Consider the following 20,746-nt stretch of genomic DNA (forward strand, 5'->3'; position numbering starts at 1 on the left):
AAGGGAGCACTGGAAGTCTTGTGCTGGACCAGGCATATTCCTTAGGCGTGTTTCAAGCACCAGAGGTTCCACAGGAAGGTAGAAGTATCCTTTTAATTTGCGTCTTTCTGTATTTCTAATTCACAGGAACAGCCCGAGACACTCATTTCTATAGGCTAATTGTGAGTTGTGGGAAAAAGTATTTGCTTTTAAATCCTGAATTGTGCCCTGTAATTGCAGGAGAAGTTTGTACTGTTGGTAATTAACAGGCAGGTCAATATTTTTAAAGGTTGTCTCATGGTGAGTGTCATTAAGTGTACGCAGCCCAGGAAGATTCATATCTGAACGGCATTGCTTAATCTCTGGATCTTTAAGTAAAACTTTTAGGACGATTGGTAATGTAATTTTATGTAAAGTTTGGTGAGTGTTTTGCCTAATATACTTCGCTGGGCCTAAGATGAGCGTTTTTTTCACTTTTGTGTTTGTTTTGCCTGCAGATGATGTGGTTAAAGTGGAAGGTGAATACAGTGAAAGAGAGGAGAATGCTTTAAATTCAGAGCCTGTGGAAAACCCAGAAGAATCTGAAATGCCTTACACCTATCCCAGAGAATATAATGAATATGAAAGCATTAAACTGGAAAGACATTCTGGCCCGTATGACTCCGTCAGGCCAGCTAGTGGGAAAATGAACTGTGATGTCTGTGGATTAGCCTGCATTAGCCTCAATGTCTTGATGGTTCATAAGCGTAGCCACACGGGTAAATATCCCTATATAATTCTTGTAAGAGCTGAATACTTAAAGGATAATAATGTGTCATCCAGACTACTTATTTTAAAAAAGGATACCAAAGTCAGGATTTCCGTGTTCTGTCCTGGATGCCCTGGGTGGTCTCTGGCAAGTTACTCGCTTTTCTGTGCCTCGCTTTACCCACCTTTCTGCTTATCAGGATTGGACGTTAGTAAAAGCATGTTTGTGGGGCATTTTAAGGATTTTGGATGAAAGGCACTATGTAACAGAAGTATTTCAGGCACAAAACACAAGTTTGATTGGTTTTGTGCTGCCGTTTCCAGTCTGTATCTGTATACATGTTTCTCTTTGTGCTATACTTTGGCAACCAACCAACGAGTATCTTAGGGTTCGACCTGCAGTAAGATAAGACTTTTTTTGTTTTGTTTTACTAAAAATTGCTAGTTTGTTGGAATCAGCCTCCTCCAGAACACTTATTTGCATGGAAAAACTGTACAGTGTTTTCCATAGCCGTACGTATGTTACAAGAAGCTCTGACAGCAGGGCTGCGTGTAACTCCCACTGAAGTCAGCGGAAGGGCTGCGGGTGTTTCTGTAGAAAGAAATTGATCCAGTATCTCATTCTTTCCCCTTCCAAAAAGGAAAGGGTATGAGGATAGCATGATACCCACGTAACCATTAAATGTCCTTTTTTGTATGTCATTTTAAGGTGAACGGCCATTCCAGTGTAATCAGTGCGGAGCTTCCTTTACTCAGAAGGGTAACCTCCTCCGCCACATTAAACTACATACAGGGGAAAAACCTTTTAAATGTCATCTTTGCAGTTATGCCTGCCAAAGGAGGGATGCGCTAACAGGTCACTTAAGGACACATTCTGGTAAGTGACTTCAAAGCCACTTCATGTGTTTCAGATGTGTGTCACTGGGACACTGGGCGTGGAAAATAAAGAGTCAGTCCGCAAAGTTTGCTCAGCCGCTCTCGTTTTGGAGAGTCGACCGATAGCAGTGACCGCTCGCTCTGCCTGCTGTGCTGGCGGAACCACCTCGGGACTCGGCTCCACTCTTAGCGCAGAGCGACGGGGCAGGGAAACGCGCTGTCACGGCTGCCTGCTGCGAGAAGCGGCCAGCCCCGCTACCTGCTGGCACAGAATGACTCCCTGCTCTTTCCAGATGAGTGGAGCTGGCTATGTCCGCAAGCTCCGAGTCTGAGGAGCGGCGTGAAGATGTGCTTTGCTGGGACTTCCTTCCCTTCCTCTCCCGAGCTGCTGGGATGGCTCGAGGAGCATCGTCCGGGGCAGCCTGGCTCTGCTGCCAGTTCACACCCCGCTGCAGCATAGTGCCTTTCATCTGAATCGCTTATCGTGCTCGACAAACACCAGGGCTTTTTCTCAAGACTGGTAGGGTGTTCCGTCCATGTTACAGACGGGAGCAGCGGAGGCACAGAGCTGAGGTGACTTGAATAACGAGCCAGATATGAATCGATTAAACTGAGTTCCCCCAGTTCTGCAAGAGCCAGGTTGTGCTTGCTCTTTGATTTGTGTATATCCTGTGTTCTGCAGGGGCCTAGGAAGAAAACATTTATTCTAAATGATAGATGTTATCTCTGCACTGCACTTCACAGAAAAAAAAGTTCAACCTCACAAAGAATCAAAGTTAAAAATGAGATTATCTGACAAGGAAAAACGAGATTCTGATTTAATCAAGACCCAGCACAGTGGTGGTGACTGTCCCCCACCAGCACAATGCTAAAACCATCACGCTTCAGACACATCGGGTGGTTGTTGTGACTGAAGTTTTCAGAGCTGGCTTACTAAACAGCGTAAAGAAAATCTCCTCAAGTGGATCACATAAAGAAGTGAGCTGTTGCATTAGCAGTAAGGAGTGTGGTCTCTCTGCCCAGGATACGAGGCAAGGCTAGCTATATTTGTGCTGTACGGGGATGATGTTGTGCCTGGGCGCCTTAGAGGACATCTGTTCACAAAACAGCATGGAGAGAATTTAGGGATTGCTTCCAGTCCTTGTGTACGAGGCACTGGGAAAGGCCGTGGGGAGATCTGGAGTTTCAAGCAGGTTTGCTTTAGCTGAAATGAATTAGGGACATAATGTGCTTTACAATAAATGCCTTTGGAAATGAAATGAACCTCACGTATGGCTTTGGTTTGGTTTAACTGCATCAGCTTCATGAAATCCTTGAAAAATTCTGTGTGGACAGGACCTAGGTCAGGCAGCCAGCACAGCTGCAGTCCCGGGTTCACCGCGGTACGGTTGGGCTTCCCTAGGGAAGTTACGCCAAGAAAAGCTGTCAGCTAGAGCGGGGCTCCAGGAACCTGAGCTCCTGGGAACAGCGTCTGGTGGCAAGTCCTCTGCTCTGCTGGTGCCGAGCTCGGGGGCTGAGGAGGGCCTGGCAGGAGCTCTGCGTGTCCGATGGGATTCGCCTTTACGGAACCCTGATTTGTGATGGTTACAGTGCTCATAAACTCAACAGAAACTTAAAGCGTTCCCCACAAGCTGAATATATGCTATGAGTAACTGTGCACTTGAGTGTCAGTGTTTTAGCAGTCTCCTGTGGTTATTTTATACCGCTCTCTTACTTTTCCAGTGGAGAAGCCATACAAATGCGAGTTTTGCGGAAGGAGCTACAAGCAAAGGAGCTCGCTGGAGGAGCACAAGGAGCGGTGCCGTACTTACCTGCAGAATGCTGGCGTGTGCGAGGCTGGTGAGTTTGTCACATTGCAGTGGTTTGGGGGTTTTTTTGGCACCTTACGGTGCTTAAAAAAGGGCATCTGGTAAGCTGTGAATTCACAGCCTGAGAACAGTTTTTAATACAACAATAATTTTCAGTAACCTAGGGAGCTGTATCATCTTATAAAGGGGTCTGGTTTTATTCATCCCTTGGGCAACTAGTTAAAGGATGTTTTTATTTTAATCACTTTTTAATTTCACATTTACTTTGAATAAAACATGTAAAATACCTTGTACGCAGCATTTCCGTAGGTGACACGTGCAGCAAGTTAAATTATTCCTCCGTTATTGCTATGATGTGGTTTATTTTGTTGAAGGATTGGAAGCCCATGGTTGTTGATGACAGTTCTTTGCATGTCTCGATCCCTTTGGTGCTTCCTTCTCTTGAGAAGAAGACCTGCTGGTCAGAGTTGGTTAGAATTTGCAGAAGTTTTGGTGGCACGGATCTAGGGCGTGGAAATGGGGTGGCATCCTGAAGAGCACGGATAGATCAGCTCAGGAGGTGGTGCGAGGCGAGGGGCTGCTTTAAGGACAGGGCTGTCTTTGAACAAGGCTGAAGGTAAAATGCATCAAAACACAGTTTTTTTCTTATTTTCCTTTTCACAGTCTCAGTGCTGCAGCTTTGAAAATGCTGTGGTGAAAAATAGCTGCCATAATCTTTGAGCCTGCTTCACCTGAATCTTTCAAATCCCCAAATGAACTGGTGTGATTGAAGCCCCCCACTGCGTCAGTAAGTCAGGAAAGATTTCCCGTTCCGAGTCAGGAGTGGTTGTGACCTCCCAAGAGATTGTGCAGCTGATAGGTGGCAGAGCTGAGGCTACGATTTCAGAGTTCAGGTTCCCATTCTTTTCCTAGGCAATCTTAAAAAAACAAACAACTACTTTTTAAGGACTAGAGCTTCCTAGTGACTGTGAATTTCAAATTGTATTTTCTTTTCAAGGAAGAGGCTAAACTGACTTTTCAGAGAAAAACTAAAATGTAAAGTTATCCTTGGAGACAAAGTTAACCAAGGCCCTTCAATAATAATTTAAAAAATTGACTTAGTGATACGATTATCAAGCAAAGACTCTGCAGGCATCATCGCAAGCCGGGCCTGAAAACCAGTGTGAAGCCCTGTTGACAATGGTGACAGCAGTGTGGGTGGGAGAGCCCGAACCCTGCGCAGCGTGAGGAGGTCAGGGTGTCAGGCTTTGTCACACATGCACACCCAAAAACCGCCATAACGAAGCAAGGATCTAATGAAGTTAGAGTTTTACAGTTTTTCGTGGACTGTCATCAGCAAATGACAGGTTTTGTGGAGCATTAGCAAAAGTAAATGGCGATCAGAACGTCAGCAAGTTTTGGTTTTTGTGAGAACCCGTACATGTTGTAACTGTGGTTTGACGTTGCAGCGCGTACTGCCATGATGACAATCACGCTGAGATGTCCACCGCCTGAAAATGGAAAACGTGATACCTACTGTAGATTTCTGCTTTTAAATGATTCTCATGGCTTAGAATCATTTCAAATAGCAACATTTCGCTTCTCCAGCATCTGCTAGGTTGTACGTACTGCAGTGGCACGGTGTGTCTCGCGTTGCTCACAGAGGAGATGTATGTTTCCTGTACGCCATGATCTGGCTGCAGCCTAGGCCTGTTAGACCTTCGCACCTTGAAAAATATTGCAGTGTTTTGAGTAGAGTAGTAAATTTTTATGAAAAACAGCAACTCCAGTCTTGCTGCGGCATTTCCATTCCGTTCTCTGGTGTCAGCCCTCCGTTCGGTGACGGGGTCAGGGGGAGGGAAGGCTGGAAGGACCTCGGGAGGTCACTTAGGGCATTTGCTTTGGTTTTTCTCCCTAAGCGTAGCACTTTGCACTTGTGTTTAGTCAACATCGGTTTCTGATTTCTGACCACTTTCCTGCTTATCCACATCTGGTTGCCGAGAAGACCAATGGGATCTTGGGGTGCATCAAGAGGAGTGTGGGCAGTAGGTTGAGGGAGGGTCTCCTCCCCCTCTGCTCTGCCCTGGTGAGGCCCCATCTGCTGGGCTCCCCAGTTCCAGAAAGATGAGGAGCTACTGGAGAGAGTCCAGAGGAGGGCTACGAGGATGAGGAGGGGACTGGAGCATCTCTGCTACGAGGAGAGGCTGAGGGAGCTGGGCTTGTTTAGCCTGGAGAAGAGAAGGCTGAGAGGGGACCATTATATGCCTACAAATATCTGCAGGGTGGGTGTCAGGAGGATGGGGCCAGGCTCTTTCCAGTGGTGCTCAGCAACAGGACAAGGGGCAACGGGCACAAACTGAAGCAGAGGAAGCTCCATCTGAACCCGAGGAAGAACTTCTTCCCTCTGAGGGTGACGGAGCCCTGGCCCAGGCTGCCCAGGGAGGCTGTGGAATCTCCTTCTCTGGAGATATTCCAGCCCCGCCTGGCCGCGGTGCTGTGCAGCCTGCTCTGGGTGACCCTGCTTGGGCAGGGGGCTGGGCTGGGTGACCCCCAGAGGGCCCTGCCAACCCCTGCCATGCTGGGATTCTGTGATTCTGTGATCACTTTAAATTTTGGTGCTTTTCTGGAGTCCTTGCAACCTTCTCGTAGGGAGCCATCTTTAAACGCAGGTATGTTCTACATGCCATCATCCAATAATTAATTAAAATATTGAAAAGCATCAGGACCATAGTAACCATTCTAGCAGCCTTTTAGTACAAGGTTTGCATGTTCCAGATGTAGCGGTGTGGAAATATCTCAGAAAGAAAGGTTTTATGTAACCAAATTGTTAGAGCGTTGCTCAGTCCCTGATAGCAATCTCTGGTCGCATTGTTCTCATTGCACAAGAACCCACCTCGCTGTTCCACTCTCCATTATTTACTGACCACAGAGAGATGCTACAGGAAGCAATGCCTCTAATTTCAGCTCTGCTTTGTACTTTAGGGGTTTGTTAACGATGCCCGCATGTTCTAAAAATTATACTCACATTTACGGTGTGACAAAAACCACACTATGGAAACAATTCAGCGCAGGCGAAATGATCGCGTGGTCGCGCTCTGGGCTGGGAGCAGAGTATCCGCTCTCTCTGCGTCTGCAGAATGACACGGTGGCTAGGTGACAGCACTGTTCTAGAGAGGTGGCTCAGCACCCAGCAGTTACAAGGAAGCAGAAGTGGTCTTTCATAATGGATAAATCAGGTTTGCACAGAGATTTTCTTCTGGAAGTGTGTTGTAAGATCACAACGGAGCTGCACACGGCGCTGAGGCGGGCAGCAGCGCTCGCAAGCAGCACAGTGGCATCTCGGTGGCAATCGGGGCTGGCCGTGGTCGACTGCTGATGTCGGCTGGGTGGAGATGTGACCCCGGGTTAGAAGCGGTCAGGACGTTGGAGCCAAACCCCATCCTACCACCGTGTGAGCTGCCACAGCCAGGAGCTTGGCTTCCCGTGCGACTCGAGGCACGTGCCAGAGCACTGCTCCCACCTGAACCAGAGGGAACAGGGGGGCTGGTTTGGTCTGCAGAGTTTCGCTCGGCATCCTTAGAGTTTTGCTGGTTTCTGGCCCTGCAGCTGAGCCGTTGGGAATATTTAGTTTGCAGGACGTTTCAGGATCACAGGGTGGAAATAGGTGAAGTGCTTTGGAAGTCTAGATTTTCTTTATATCTAGTTGTTTTTTCTCAGTGTAGCTTTGATCAAAGCGCTTGACCATTTCTGTCAGTCCAGCCTGAGATTTATTTTTAGATACATGCTATAGCTAGATAATTAGCTCTTTAACCTGATGTCACGCTGTGCAGTGGAATCATCCAGGCAACTGAAGAGGGAGACAGGGCATGATTATTTCTCTGTGTTTGAGAAGTCTTTAGAGAATTTTGAGTGATCAAAAAAATGTTTCCTAAATACTAAACATTATTGTTGGATTGTTTTATAAGTGATCCAGAAGAAAGAGGTGAGATAATTTTAAGCTAGCTTTTGGTCAGAGAGAGCAGTGTTGGGGGGGAGAACCAGCGTAACCCTCTGCGTCTCAGCGGGAGCAGATACCGTTTCCCTAAGGCTGCATTGTCAAAGACCTTTTGTGGCCCATAAATAGAGATTACTCTTTTTTTCTTTAGGAAAAATTGGCCATTAGCAAGGAGCAGAAAATCTTAATGTGAAAGAAAAAACCATCAGCGTTAAAATAAAATGTCAGACAGACATCAAGCTGGAAGATTGGTGCTTACAGATGCCCCAGAACATGTTATGTGGGTCAGTAGTTACTGTCTCTTCGGCAGTCTCGTCTGAGTAAAGGCTGTTGTGACCTCTGCAGGAAGCCGCTTCTCTGCCCTCTTGACACTAATTTAATAAAGCTCCCTTGGTGGCACATAAATAACACTGAGAAGACAAGGAGGCACTGAGACGCTGCTTGGAGCTCCAGCGCGTTTCTAGGGCTGGCTAAGAGGACTTACAGAAATGTCACTCGGAGTTCTGTCAGAAGATAAAGATTCTGAAAATGTGACTTTAAAACTTTAACAGAACTGAGTACAGCTCATGAAGTTAAAGACTGAGAAAAAGAGGAACTAGAAGAACATAATAAGAAAAATGGAGAGACGGTAGGGACCAGGGAGCTGCTTTCATGACATGCATGAATTGTGGTGTCTTTTTTTTTTTTTTCTTTACAACATAAACTTTTGAATGTACAGCACTGTTTGTATCATTATGTTGTTCAGGGTCGTGGTGGGTTGTTGGGGTTTTTAAGATTTATATTACCATTATTAATGACTTGTGCAATGATCCTGTCAAGTTTACAAGCTTTCTGCATTGAGGATAGTTGAAGCCTTGACCTGCAGTTATCTGAAGATGATATGAAGAGCTCAGAAAGCACATGCAAGTTTTGGAGCGTGAGAGTTAAACAGAAATTCTGAAATTAGAAATCCCACAGCATTGTTTCAGGCATTAACTAGAGCTTCTGGCCAGAATCCGAAGGGATGATGATGTTCTGCCTACCAAGCTTTCCCTCACAGTTTCTGCTTAGCCCGGTGTTTTGTCTTGCCCTGTCTCAGCCGTTGCCTGCCGGCTTGGTGCTCCATGCTGGGCGCAGGTGCGCTTCAGCAGTTGAGGAATAGATTGATGTAAGTCCCTAGACATATTAGAGTAATTAGGAATGCAAATCAGCCTCAAAGAGCGGTGTGCTGTTACCTGCAAGGCCCTGCGCCCGCATGCCCTCTGTGGGGCTGGTTGTGGGGCGTACCGTGGGTTTCCAGGGCTGCGGCCGTGCCGCGCAGAGCCCTGCTATCCCATCCGTCCCGAGTCCGACGCGGAGCAGCGTTTGTGGCATCGGGTGCTTGTGAAGCGCTTCACGTTTTCAAGATGCTGAACAAACGTTATGCCTCGTTCTGGCTGAGGTTTGGTGAGTCATGGTTTGTGCTCGCTGAGACTCGTATGATGCCAAGGACAGCAGTGACACACACGGAGTGACTGCCTTGGAAATGTGTAGGCAAACGCTGCGCTGGGCTATGGAAAGGTGATGCTGCAGTTTTATCACTGGCTGCACTTAGCAGACTGCAGTTTAAGGCCAATACTTAACAAAACTGCGCTTAGCAAGACAGAACTGATACCGAAATGCTGGTATCCTTTTCCGCTGGCATCACCTCTCTCGTGTGTAGATTATGCTTCGCGTGTTCAGGTGTGCCAGTGCAAGAGTAGGATAACACAGCGGCCAGGATTCTTTCACAGCGAGAGCTGACCTTTTGTATTCCCTTGGGAAAGTGAATTACCCTTCCTTATCTCTGTTTTCCTCTCCTTAGACACCAACTCCTGAAGGCACGGGCAGTCTCCTAAAACGTGTCTGGCTTTCACCACCGCGGTCCCCAACGCTGAAAGTCGCAGTGCTACGTTTTAATATCAGAGTACCACTACCGATACTTGTTCTTCAGGCGGGAGCGAGCTTGCTGGGGGGAAGCGGCAGCAGTTACGCTCGGTATTAGTCTGGCAGTAGCGATATGAGGTGGCAGTCCTTCGGCTGGGCTGATGCCGCTCAGCCGCCTGCGCAGCCCCCGAGGTGCGGGCAAGCGGCCGTTTCCGTGAAACGCCGGGCACCACTTTGCAGCCCTGAGATGGTCGGTGGCCCCGTCTCGAGGGAGTGAGCACCGGGCACTTGTGCTTTTCCTGAGGTCCGAAATGCTGGAGAGTGGAGTGAGCTTTAAAACGCGTGATGCTAACGCTTAGAGGTGTGCCAGAGAGAAAACATGCTCAATTAATTTTAGTCTGTAACGTTTAGGAAAAAAAATGAAGTGATAACGACACCTGAAAAAAAAGAGTTAGAAGGCAATATTGAAAAATGATACTCTTTTTATTTTAACATTGATATATTTTGTGCGAGTTTCTTGGTGGTTAGTGAAGAAGGCATCTACGCACGACTGAGGTCTCACAAGCGTAGCGCGAGCCCTGCGTCTCTCGGAGTGAAGCGCGGTGTCACTCTGCAGGTGTCACACAGTCTTACTCAGAGTAAAAAAGAAAGGCTGACAGAGGTTGTGTCTCCATCTACACTCTGTAACCAGCCCTTCCAGCCAGTCGATTTTACACTTCCTCTTGCTAATGAAGATGCTGGGGTTGCATGGTTGATGCTCCGAGCTGGGGACGGCGAGATCGGCGCCTGTGCTGTGCTTGGTGCTGCTGACTGCAGCTGGTGCCCACGGCGCGGGGAGCAAGAACGATGGAAAAGACAAGTTTACAGCAGATCTCCAGACTGTTTCCTCCCAGTTAGTGTGGCAAACTCTGGAGATTAAACCATTCATCTCTTCCTTGTTTTTTTTTTAATCCTTTTTTTTTTCCCCTTTTCACCTACGTGTTGTGTTTTTTGTTCTTTTTTTTTCTTTTCGCATTTTCCAAACTAGCAAGCGTGGAGGCGAGGCACATCAAGGCAGAGATGGGGAGTGAAAGAGCCCTTGTGCTGGACAGGCTAGCAAGCAACGTGGCAAAGCGAAAAAGCTCAATGCCTCAGAAATTTATTGGTAAGAACAAAAAACCTTTTCATGTGCAACAGTTTAATATGTGTGAGTTGGTAACCTAGAGTACAATGCCTGTGCTTATTTTAAATCTCCTTCTCAAGTTTGTCATCTAATCTAATACAAAAGAATATAAATGAATTAACTTCGATTATTCTGATGTGTTTTTAGTGATTTTCTGTAGGCTTTTGATTAAAATAAAAAAGGATATAGTCTGTTAGAAACTTACTGGATGGGAGCTGCCTCTGTGCTCTGTGTCTATTTGTGTAGAGAATTTATAAATATATTTTATGAGCTTCCGTGTGTTGTTTCCAGTACCTGTGCACTTGAAATGTTGGCTGCTAGGTCCTTTATCGGAAAAGAACAGGAAGGCTTAATGCTGTTAGGAGCTGAGTGCTGGTTCTAGTCAGCGGGAGCTGAAGATGCTCGCAGGATGCCTGTGTGGGATAAGGCCTAAAGACAGAGAAGTATTGGATTTCTGTTAGTCATCCTGCTGGACGTGAACATGATGAAAAAATATCACATCCTTTCTTGTGGTAATTTAAGCAGCAAGATGTTTCCATAGCATTTTCTTTGCATTTCATTTTGTACGGTCAGAGTTTTGCGTGCTGGGGATCTTGAATACTAGTTGGACAGGTTTTGTGTGTCAGCGAATGCCTGGTCCTCTTGGCTCATCCTGCTTCATTAATTTGCCTTTTAAGAAAAGAAAATACCACTCCTGTGTCCCGAGTAAAGACCTGGCTCAGCAGCTGTAGAACGGGAGTACTAGTGGTGCCTAGTCTGTGGCATTCGGGTCGGTTACCTACTGAGGGCTGGCGGTTCTCCGTGCCAGCCGTGCTTCAGCCCGGGGGCTGCTGTGGGGCTGGTGTCCCCCCACACGCCCGGGGCGGGGAGCAGCGGGGGGCTGGGTGCGCAGGCAGGGCCCGGCCGTGCTCAGATGGACCCGGCTGCCGGGGCGATGTCCTGAGGACCGTCCGCAGCGCCTGGGGCTGGGCTCCAGACCCGGGTGCGTGGGTGCTGCGCCAGCCGCGCTGACAGCAAAGCGGCCGCACTGCTGAAGGTAGCGTGGCTCGTGCTGGCTTGGGGGGTAGCACTGGACCTGCAGCTTTGAAAACCGCTGCCTTTTATCTAGACAGCTTAGTACGGCTTGAGAAAGGTCACCTTGTAGACAGGCGTAGAGTAACCCCAGCGCGCTCCACCCGAGTGCCTTTGGGTTCTTAATATTGAAACTGTTGACTCTGTGACTTAGACCTGACATCTCATGCTCTGATTCAAAAAGTAATACTAATGCAAATACTTTTTAAAATCTTTAGCTTCCTTTTTTTTACCACTGAGATCAGCTTCACCCTGTGTGTTTTACAATCGTTACAAATTCAAGCTTTATGTATTTTTTTAAGCACATCTGCACCAGGACACGAGCACTCAGCATGCACTTAACTTTGAGTACTGGTGTTTTTCGGATTTGTTTTACCAGGGTACTTGTTACCGTGTGGGACAGATCCTGCTGATTGGTGATGGTGCTCAGCAGCCCCGTCTGTAGGTGGCATGAACTGATACTGTGTCACACGAGGGCTTTTGTGGAGAAGGTGGAGGACTCGAGGCGGTTCACCTAAAGGAACAAAAGAACCGATTTCTGAAACTTACTGTTTTTCTAGAACCTGAGTGACTGGCATGTTCTTGTTAGAACATGTGAAGAACTTACTCATTTGGTCCTTTTTATCCCTGGGAGGTGCGTTTGCAAGAGCGGTCTGTCTGACCTTGACTTGGCTTTGGTGACTTTCTGAACCGCCCGTGTCGGAGCGCAGATCTGCCGGGACAGCCTGGTGATCGCTTGGGAAGCGGCGTTCTCGGAGCGGGTGCTGATTTTTCATTTTGTCAGGAAGAAGGGACGGAGTGGTGTACTGACAAGGCATCTTTGTTTGGCTCATTTCTGTGAATGAAGTCTATTGATCAGAAAAACCCCGTGTTATGACTATTCGAGGGCTTCGCAGAGATGCACACAGGCACCGGGAGTCTTGCCCGTTTTTTTTCACATTTTTCCCTTCAGTAGCTGCCTCGGGTGCACAAGTGTTGGTCTGAAATAAGGACTCGGATCAGCAGACCGTGTGCTTGACTCCTACCCTCTGCCCGAGGCCCCTCTGCAGAGCCTGCTCCTGCAAAGGTTTTGCCCTCAGCTTTTCCTGTCGTTAGGAGGAAACGAGGATTTGGATGCAAGTTTGTGATCTGGTGTTCCCGGTTTTGCTGTGGATTTCCATTTTGTGTGTACAGGGACCGAATCTACAAACCCTGGCTTTTTTGACTTTCCGGTTTGATTAATGAACAGATCTTAAAACAAATGAATAAAGAAAAATTAAAATAGCCTGGCAGAATAGATGCCTGCGCTGGCGGTCCTTCGCTGCGGTGTAAAGCAGTCCTGGGGCTGCATCTCCAGTTGGCACCAGTCGGACTGACCAGTGCCGTCAGTGCATTTCTGCCACTTTGCACCAGCGGAGTATCTTGACCCACAGACTTTTATTTCTTCCTTTTTAGAAACAAGCCTTCCCTGAGACCAGGAGTAAAAATACATTTCTCGTAGTGGTAAAAGCGCTGGTGCGGTTCTGCCCCAGCAGCAAACACCATCATCCCCCAGTGTGCCCAGTCGAACGAGACCTGGCCGGCTCTGGGCAGCGCGGCGGCAGGCAGCAGGATCACTCCCTGTTTCCAGTGTCCACACCTCGCCAGGCTGCGAAGATCTGTGCACGTTTCAGAGCAAGCGAAGCATCGCTGAGCAGCACAGGAGTGCGTGTCGTACGCCGCGGCTCGTGTCTGGGTTCCGGAGGCGAAAGCTTTTGTGCTGTGCTGAGACAAATGAAAAAAGAAAGAGGAAAGCGGCTCTGCTAACCAGTGGCTGCTCTGTAACCAACACTGGAGAACCTGTAAATTTAACTTTTAATGTAGTGTTTTTCAGTAGCTTTGTGGCACTTTACCTGGTGCAGATAGCAGCTTAACTCGGAATAAGCTGTTGCGTCGTCCTCCGGCTACAAAGATAAAGCATCAGCTGCTTTCGGCACAGTGCAGCTTGCTCGTCCCCAGGCCCCGTGTCTGCCTCTCCCTTTGCTAAATCGTTGATACCAGCTTTCTCCTGACTGATTCTGTCGGGTTTGAGGGAAGCACTGCTCTGGCTTTTGTCCCTTTCCATGGGAAGGTTTGCTGCGTTTAACTGAGGGGAAACAAAACAAGCCACCAAGAGTGGACCCCCATCGCTGGACTGCCACACGGTGCCGTAGCTTGGCGTTCTGCCGCTGCGATTTGCACTTTCTGGGGCACTTTCGTGCAGATTCAGCCTACCTAAACACAGGCATCTGGCTGAGGTATCGAAATCAGACACGTGCTGGCCTTGGGCGTCCGCTGAGACAGCGGGGAGCGGGCGAGAAGCTGTTCTGCAGGTAGTGCCTTTTCCTCCCAAGGTGGCTGAGAACCGGCGCGGTCTGGTTTGCAGCCGGATTTCTTGCGCTCTCATAGAAGGAGTCCGCTGATGATGTGCCGTTGCTTTTTAAGGGTGTACAGCAGCACGGCACACTAATGGGTGTCAGGAGAGCAGCCACCAGGATTCTGGAAGAGCAGGATACTGGGAGAGCCTCAGCGACCGTGCATTGCGGTTTTTTGTGTCTTACCTCATGACAGAGGAAGCTAACCCAAAATTTTTAGGGAGTCCTGTCTATCTTTGCTTTTGTTACTTTTTTTTTTTTTTTTTTAATTTCAAATCTGTTTGCATCTTTCACTTGCCTGGAGCTTGTTTAATGAGTCATACACACGTGCTCTATCATTTTGTTTCCTTCTGTGTGAAGCTGGAGAGCCAGTTTGGTTGAGGGTTGGACGCAGTTACATTTTTGTGGTTCGCTAACCTTTTTGAGTGTTTTAGAAGAGAAACGTGAGCTCCGGGTTTTCTGCCTCTGCAGTGAAACCTAATGGGTTTCATATACATTGAGTCATGGTGTTGACAGGTGACTGATAAACATCTGCACTACTCCAGTTACCCTAACGAGGAGATGAGTGGATCTGGTGTTTGCAAGGCACTTGCACATGAAACGCTTGGCCTGGTCCATTTTTTTTAAAGCTATGAACGATTTTGTTTTATGTAACCACAGAGTTCGGTTACTTATTTCTAGACATTCACCGAAAAAGTGACTTTAGTCCTTCTGGGGTGCAGCGTTCTTTCCCCCTGGCCCGCAGACAACTGGTCGCAGCGTGCTGCCCAGCCCGCCCGGCCCTGCCCCGCTCCCTGCCCGGAGAGGCACCGCAGATTTCAGGTACACGCGGCCTGAGCTCTGCTCCCGGTCGGTCTCATTCGGCGCTCTCGGAGCCTCTCACAGCGGGGAGGAATGCGCTGCGCTCCGCTGTCGCTCGCCCCGTGTCGGGAGACCCTGGAGGTGTTGTTCTGTGCATCTGCACGTAGCTGCCAGCATGAGGTTGTCCAAAACCGTGCGTGGACTTCAGAGGAACCAGGCGTGGGGCAGAGGAAGCTGTAGCTCGCAGAGGACAGTGGGGAAAATTGACTTTGGTGTCCAAGGAAGTGTAAAGAAGACTCTGTCAGATGGGCAGAAGCAATGAAAAGTGCAGCAGGTCTCAGCCAGCGCTTGTCTTTACTTTTTCGCTGAGAGAGGGGCACGCGTCTTGGGGGACAAGTCAAGAACGAAAGGTTGCAGTCTTGGTACCCAAAATGGCATGTTTTGGTTCATTATCCATTAGCTCTTTTACAAGTATTTTCATTAATGATTACCTTTTTCTAGGAAAAAAAAAAAAAAAGATGAGAGAAGTTAACCTATGGAACCTTTGATAATATTCTTCCTCTTAAATCCCAGAATAATTTTTAAAAACTGATGAGGATTTGTCCAGTAAGTATCCTCACCACCTCCTCTATGAGATTTTTTTTTGCTTCCAAGCCTGAGCTTTAAAAAAATACCAAAACCCACCCCACCCCACCCAAAAGCTGCTTGTGTATATGACCAGCCTCTTTCAGCAGAGAACACTTCATGCCTCTCCAGAGACTACCGCCATTTCGGAGAGGCATCGCAGAGTTCAAACGCTGCTTTACCCACCCGGGTCACTGAATACCTCTCCTCTCTTGCAGGTGAGAAACGCCATAGTTTCGATGTTAATTATAGTTCAAGTTTCATGTACGAGAAGGAAAGCGACATCATGCAAGGCCGCATGATGGACCAAGCCATAAACAACGCCATCACCTACCTTGGGGCCGAAGCCCTGCGCCCGCTCGTGCAGACGCCGCCAGCGCCCACCTCCGAAATGGTGCCAGTCATCAGCAGCCTGTACCCCATTCCGCTGACCCGCGCCGACGTGCCGAACGGCAACGCGCAGGATGCGGAGAAGAGCCATGGCCACCTCAGGGACAAAAGCCTGTCTTCCGACAGAGCCCTCTCCCCGAACAACAGCGGCCAAGACTCCACAGACACTGACAGCAACCACGAGGAGCGGCAGAACCCTGCCTTCCACCAAAGCCCGATGGTCCCCGCGCAGGCCCACAACGGCCTCCAGTCCTTGAAGGACTTCCCAAGGCCGTATGACATCATCAAGCCGCCCGCCATATGCCCACGCGACGCCTTTAAGGTCATCAACAAGGAAGGGGAGGCCATCGGGGTCTACCGGTGCGACCACTGCCGCGTCCTCTTCTTGGATTATGTGATGTTCACCATCCACATGGGCTGCCACGGGTTCCGCGATCCCTTCGAGTGCAACGTCTGCGGGTACAGAAGCCACGACCGCTACGAGTTTTCCTCACACATTGCACGAGGAGAGCACCGAGTAGTACTCAAATAAACGGACCGGCGTTCCAAGGCCAAAGGCTTTGGTTTAGATCACAGGGGAGGCTTGTTGGTTTGGTTTTTTAAGCAGTGTGAAGAAATTCCTCGAGTATTTTTCTATGCCAGTTTTTAAATGAGTATCTCAGGGAGGTGGCACCTTTTTATATTTTTTTTACTAATAATTCAGTGTTCTGTAGCATCTATGCCTAGCTGCTGTGGCGAGTGGTACTGTATAAAGTACCAAGGAGCAGAGACCGATTTTTATACAAACTTTATTTTTGTGAAAACTCGGAGCCATTTAAGATGTTTTTATTTTTTAATGCGCGTTTGTTTTTATAATGTGTGCTTTAACTCAGCACAGAGGTTTTCGTGCCCTGCTGCTGGTTCCCCTGCTTGGTCGGTTGCCTTGTCAGAAGGACGCAGGAGCAGCTTGTTCCGGCTGCCACAATCCCGACGGTCTTCAAATGGCCGAAACAAGGAGAACACACATCTGGGAAGTGTTATTGATTCCTCTTTAAAGGTTTTCCCCTAAGTCTTAAAGAGCGTGTGGCCCCACCACACTTTCATTTTTCTTACCCCTATGTTCACTTTCTTTAAAGTCACTCCCACGTGCTTCTCAGTAACAGCCAAATCAGAAGGGAGACCTGTTCTGGGGCCGGGGTTTTTGAGCGGTGCGCGTGTTTGGGATACCCGCTGAGATCACTGGTTGGCTCGTCCGTGCGGTCGGGGGGAAATCCTGATTTTCACTGATGGAAAGTCCTCCTTGCTGGTGGATGCCGAGAACCAGGATGAAACTGCGCTGCTCCAGCGCAGCTCTGGCAGCAGAACTCGGGGCCGAGCTGCCCGGCTGGCGGCAGCCCTGGCACGCGGGATCCCGGCGCTGGTCTCGCAGCCGGAGTCGCCCCGTCCTGGCAGCAGGCACCGTGAGAACCCGCGTGCACCAACGTGTGGGAGCTGACGGCTCGATCGCGCTCACTGGTTTTACGTGGGGATATCCCTCAGAGTGAGATCTGCTGTTTTGCAAAATGAGTATTTACCATTACTTTGAAGCTGGTTTTTAAAATAGTTCTTCTAATCTAATCGTTGCTCTGCAGCTGTATGATTAGTCACTGCGCTGAAGATATGAATTCGATAACGGTTTTGCTGAGTGAGTGTTTATTCTTTGCAAAGTATTTCTGTATAATGTAGGGTTAGGTGTGTTCTGCTGGACTTTTTGCATCCATCATTATGGTTTGAGATCTCCATTGCTTTTGTATTTTTGCCATGTTGCCGGGCCAGTACCTGTGGGGCTCTGTCCACTTCCACGAGGGAAGGCTGGGGCGCAGGGGCCGAGGTAGGGTGCCAAGGGCCCAGAAATGCCAAATTTCCTTCCTCCCTCTGAGCTGGGCTCACTCTTCAGGCTCAAATGCTTCCTGCTTCCCTGAATGTTAAGGTACAAAAAAGAAAACTACATTCAGTTTTCCCAATAAGGGTACACCTGAAGGAGGATAAATTAGCCTGCAGAGAGCTTGGCTATCTGCAGCGCGGTGGAAGTGCTCGATCCTAGATCCTGCTCTGCGCTGGGGGTGAGGAGAACTCTTTTCCTGCCGTGTGTGACGTTACGTGCGCAGTTACAGGTTCGGGATCTTTTCCAAGAACCAATTTCCCGTCATGAGGCACGTGCAGCGAGCAGGTGGACGTCGGCTCTTCCCCGCTGAATCCCCGTTGTCACCGGGCAAGAAGCGATCAGTCGGCGAGGCTGCGGTTCCTCCAAGGGCTTAGCCCCGTCGTCCGAGGACTGCCCAGGGAAGGCTGCATTTCCCCGCTCCCGTGGGGTAAATCGCTTGGTACGGCCGGCTCTCCCGCTGGGATCTCGGGGGGACATCGACGCGCGCACCGCGGCTGCTGAAGACGCTTCTCATGGTTCGACGGAAATGAAGAAGGTTGCATGCGGCGAAACGTAACATCGTTTGCAGAGGAAGCTCCGCCAATCCCCGAACGTGTGTCACGCAGCCACGCCGCTGCCGAGTCCGTGAAAACGCTCTGTGGATGGCTCTCCCCCTCCCCGCTCCCCGCCAGGCAGGGCTGCGGCCGCCCACCCCTGCTTCCCAGCGCAGGGAAGCCATCGACCACCGCCTCTGAGCAGCTCGCTGTGAGCCACGCGCCCAGGTTTTGGAGAGGAAGGAGGGAGAGTTTCGCAGTTTCTGGCCTTGATGGCACCGTTTTCCCCCCACTGCTGGGACAGAGTCGTGACTTCAGGACGGGCTGAACCGCAAGAAGTTCCCTGTGCTGTGTGGGGTTGCCGAGCAGGGACGTCGTTACAGCTCTGGTGCTGAGCGATCGCGTGTTGTGGAATTTCAACCCAGTCATTTATTAAAATACGTATATTTTTGAGTACCATTCATCTGCTGTGTGATGCTCGCCGTGTGTGTGCCTCCCCGAACCAGGGCCGAAGCCGACGCTGGCTGTGTCCGGGGCGCAGGGCTGGAGCCCCGTGCAGAGCCAGGATCAGCCCCCCTCTGCCGCCCTGGGTCGGGGTCCCCGTCCCGCAGCGCCGTCCCAGCACCCTCATGGGCCGGGAGGTCAGCGGAGCTGTGCAAATCGCCTCATCGGGGGAAATGGAGGGAGAGAAACCGCTGGTGTTGGTTGGGAGCCTGATTTATTCTGCTCCTGGTTTGGTTATTTTGGTACGAAGCAGATTTCTGCTGGGACCGTTCTCTCTGAAGGCGCCCCAGCCAGCTGCTTCGTCTGTCTCGCTTGGTTTATTTACTGCTGAATTACACCTAAACAGCGGGCAGCGCAGAGGAAACTGGCTTTTAGCATTACGAATTGAGCCTCTTGTGCTGAAAATTGAATTTTTTAAGAATTTCAGTAGACTCTCATGTACGTGACAGTGGAAGGGACCCCGGGTGCTGCGCCGTGCTTCGTGGCTCCCCACCCCAAAGCTCATTCCTTACAGCCACGAAAGCAGGGACCATCGCAACGCCCGAGCCGGGACGTGCACGGCGAGTGCTGGCTGACGAGCCGGAGCGAGCTCGGGGGAGTGGGCCGGGTGCTGCTCGCGTCCGTCGCCGCTGGGCCCCGTAAATCACAACGCGGCGATGAGACCTGGGAGCAGGCTGCGGCCGTGGTGCTTCCACGCGGCGGCTGGGCTGCGCAGAACACGGCCGGTCACTCCGTGGGGTGCCGATACACGGCAAGATTTGGAGATAACGTAGTCTGCTCCTCCAGCTGCTGAAAAACGCTGTCGGTCTTTCGTTGTGGGTTGGGTTTTGGTCTTTATTGGTTAACAGATGAACGATACAATGCCCTTCTCTGACCTGGGGCTGCTGCCTGCTTCCCTTGTCTCCCCAGGAAGCCTGGGACAAGCGGTCGAGGGAGGAGAACAGCCCAGATTTACCCCGGTAAAATTCCCGCGGGATGCCCTGGGCGCCTGCCGGAGCGTGCGGGCCAGCAGCCGCTCCCGGCCTCGACGCTCGCTCCCTGCAGCGTGGTGTGCTGCGAAGCGCCGGCCTCTTTGCCCGGGTGTTACCGAGCGCAGTCATAGCGAAACCGGTGCCGGTAGCAGTGCGGGGGAGCCAGGAGCCCTGCCGGTGCCCGGGTTTGGGCCCGGGATGCCGGGGGTTTGCAGGCGCTCCCGGTGCTTCTCCCGGCAGGGTCCGGAGCACCGGCCGGCGTCCCCGGTGATCTGCGTGGGGACAGGTCTGCTCGTGCGGCGGCAGCGTGGGGTGGAGGCGATGCTCAGCCCCACGTCCCTGCGCCTGCACCGGGACCTGCGGGTGCCCCGGTGGGTGCGGGGCAGGCTCAGGGTTAACGTGGGGTGCTGGGGGCTGCGCCCACCGTGCCGGAGCACATCAGTCAGACGGGAACGTCCCGGGCGGTGGAGGCTCACACCAACCCTCCCACAGCCCTTTTCAGCACCTGCTTTAGCAGGTTGGCGTTGTTCACGCTTACTTCATGCTCTCCTGACACCTTCTACCGCAGGGAGCTGGACACACTTGAAACAAAAAAAAAAAAAGAAAAAAGAAAGTCAGGAGATCCTTTTTTTCTTTTGCCTCCACTTCCTTCCCAGCCCGGCCGAAACGCCAGTGCCAGGCGTTGTTTTCCCCCGGCTGTGACGCTGCCGGGTGGCTCCGACGCTGGGGCGAGACGCTGCCAGCGCAGCCGAGGGGCTGGGGGCCGGGGCACGGCGAATCCCCCAGCGAACCCCCAGCCCGCTTCTGGCTGAGCGAGAGCTGCTTTGGTGCTGAGAACCCCGGCAGCCCTCCCCTGCCTGGAACCAAACCCCCTTCGAGCGCCGGGCGTATGAGAACGTTCAGCTGGTGTTATGACAGAGAGATCCTTATCAGCCGACACGCCGCAGTGGTGATGGAGCGGGGAGGAACTCGTTTCCCCCGTCGTGTCGAAACATGCTTTGTAACGCAGGAAAAATCCCGTAAAAATGCTGAACTGCATCCTCGGAGCATCCCGGCCGGCTCCGGCTCCCTTCCTGGTGCCCGAAGACCCACGGTGCCGGGAGGGGAGAGCGGTGCGGGGGGACGGAGTCACCGCCACCACGTCCTCC

General features: G+C 50.5%; 1 protein-coding gene across 4 annotated transcripts; it reads left to right on the forward strand.

The window, feature by feature from the left end:
• Nucleotides 1–480: 480 nt before the first annotated feature.
• Nucleotides 481–18,558, forward strand: LOC142360143 (zinc finger protein Aiolos-like). Of its 4 annotated transcripts, XM_075412380.1 has the most exons (5): nucleotides 481–737; nucleotides 1,436–1,603; nucleotides 3,325–3,441; nucleotides 10,295–10,411; nucleotides 15,516–18,558. In XM_075412380.1, the coding sequence occupies exons 1-5, from the start codon at nucleotides 566–568 to the stop codon at nucleotides 16,217–16,219; spliced, it is 1,278 nt and encodes a 425-aa protein (XP_075268495.1). In that variant the 5' UTR covers nucleotides 481–565; the 3' UTR covers nucleotides 16,220–18,558. The 4 variants fall into 4 exon arrangements, with proteins under 4 accessions (XP_075268495.1, XP_075268496.1, XP_075268498.1 ...); XM_075412381.1 differs by lacking the exon at nucleotides 1,436–1,603; XM_075412383.1 differs by lacking the exons at nucleotides 481–737; nucleotides 1,436–1,603; nucleotides 3,325–3,441 and adding an exon at nucleotides 7,883–8,011.
• The last annotated feature ends 2,188 nt before the right edge of the window (nucleotides 18,559–20,746 follow it).

The sequence above is a fragment of the Opisthocomus hoazin genome, unplaced genomic scaffold (genome assembly GCF_030867145.1).
Source record: "Opisthocomus hoazin isolate bOpiHoa1 unplaced genomic scaffold, bOpiHoa1.hap1 HAP1_SCAFFOLD_327, whole genome shotgun sequence".
Lineage (NCBI taxonomy): Eukaryota > Metazoa > Chordata > Aves > Opisthocomiformes > Opisthocomidae > Opisthocomus > Opisthocomus hoazin.

What these genes read in the sequence shown, in the direction of transcription:
- LOC142360143 (XM_075412380.1), top strand. Translation starts at nt 566, where the DNA reads ATGCCTTACACCTATCCCAGAGAATATAATGAATATGAAAGCATTAAA. An exon ending in TCATAAGCGTAGCCACACGG is followed by an intron (nt 738 to 1,435) that starts GTAAATATCCCT and finishes TGTCATTTTAAG; the next exon opens with GTGAACGGCCATTCCAGTGT. An exon ending in AATGCCTCAGAAATTTATTG is followed by an intron (nt 10,412 to 15,515) that starts GTAAGAACAAAA and finishes CCTCTCTTGCAG; the next exon opens with GTGAGAAACGCCATAGTTTC.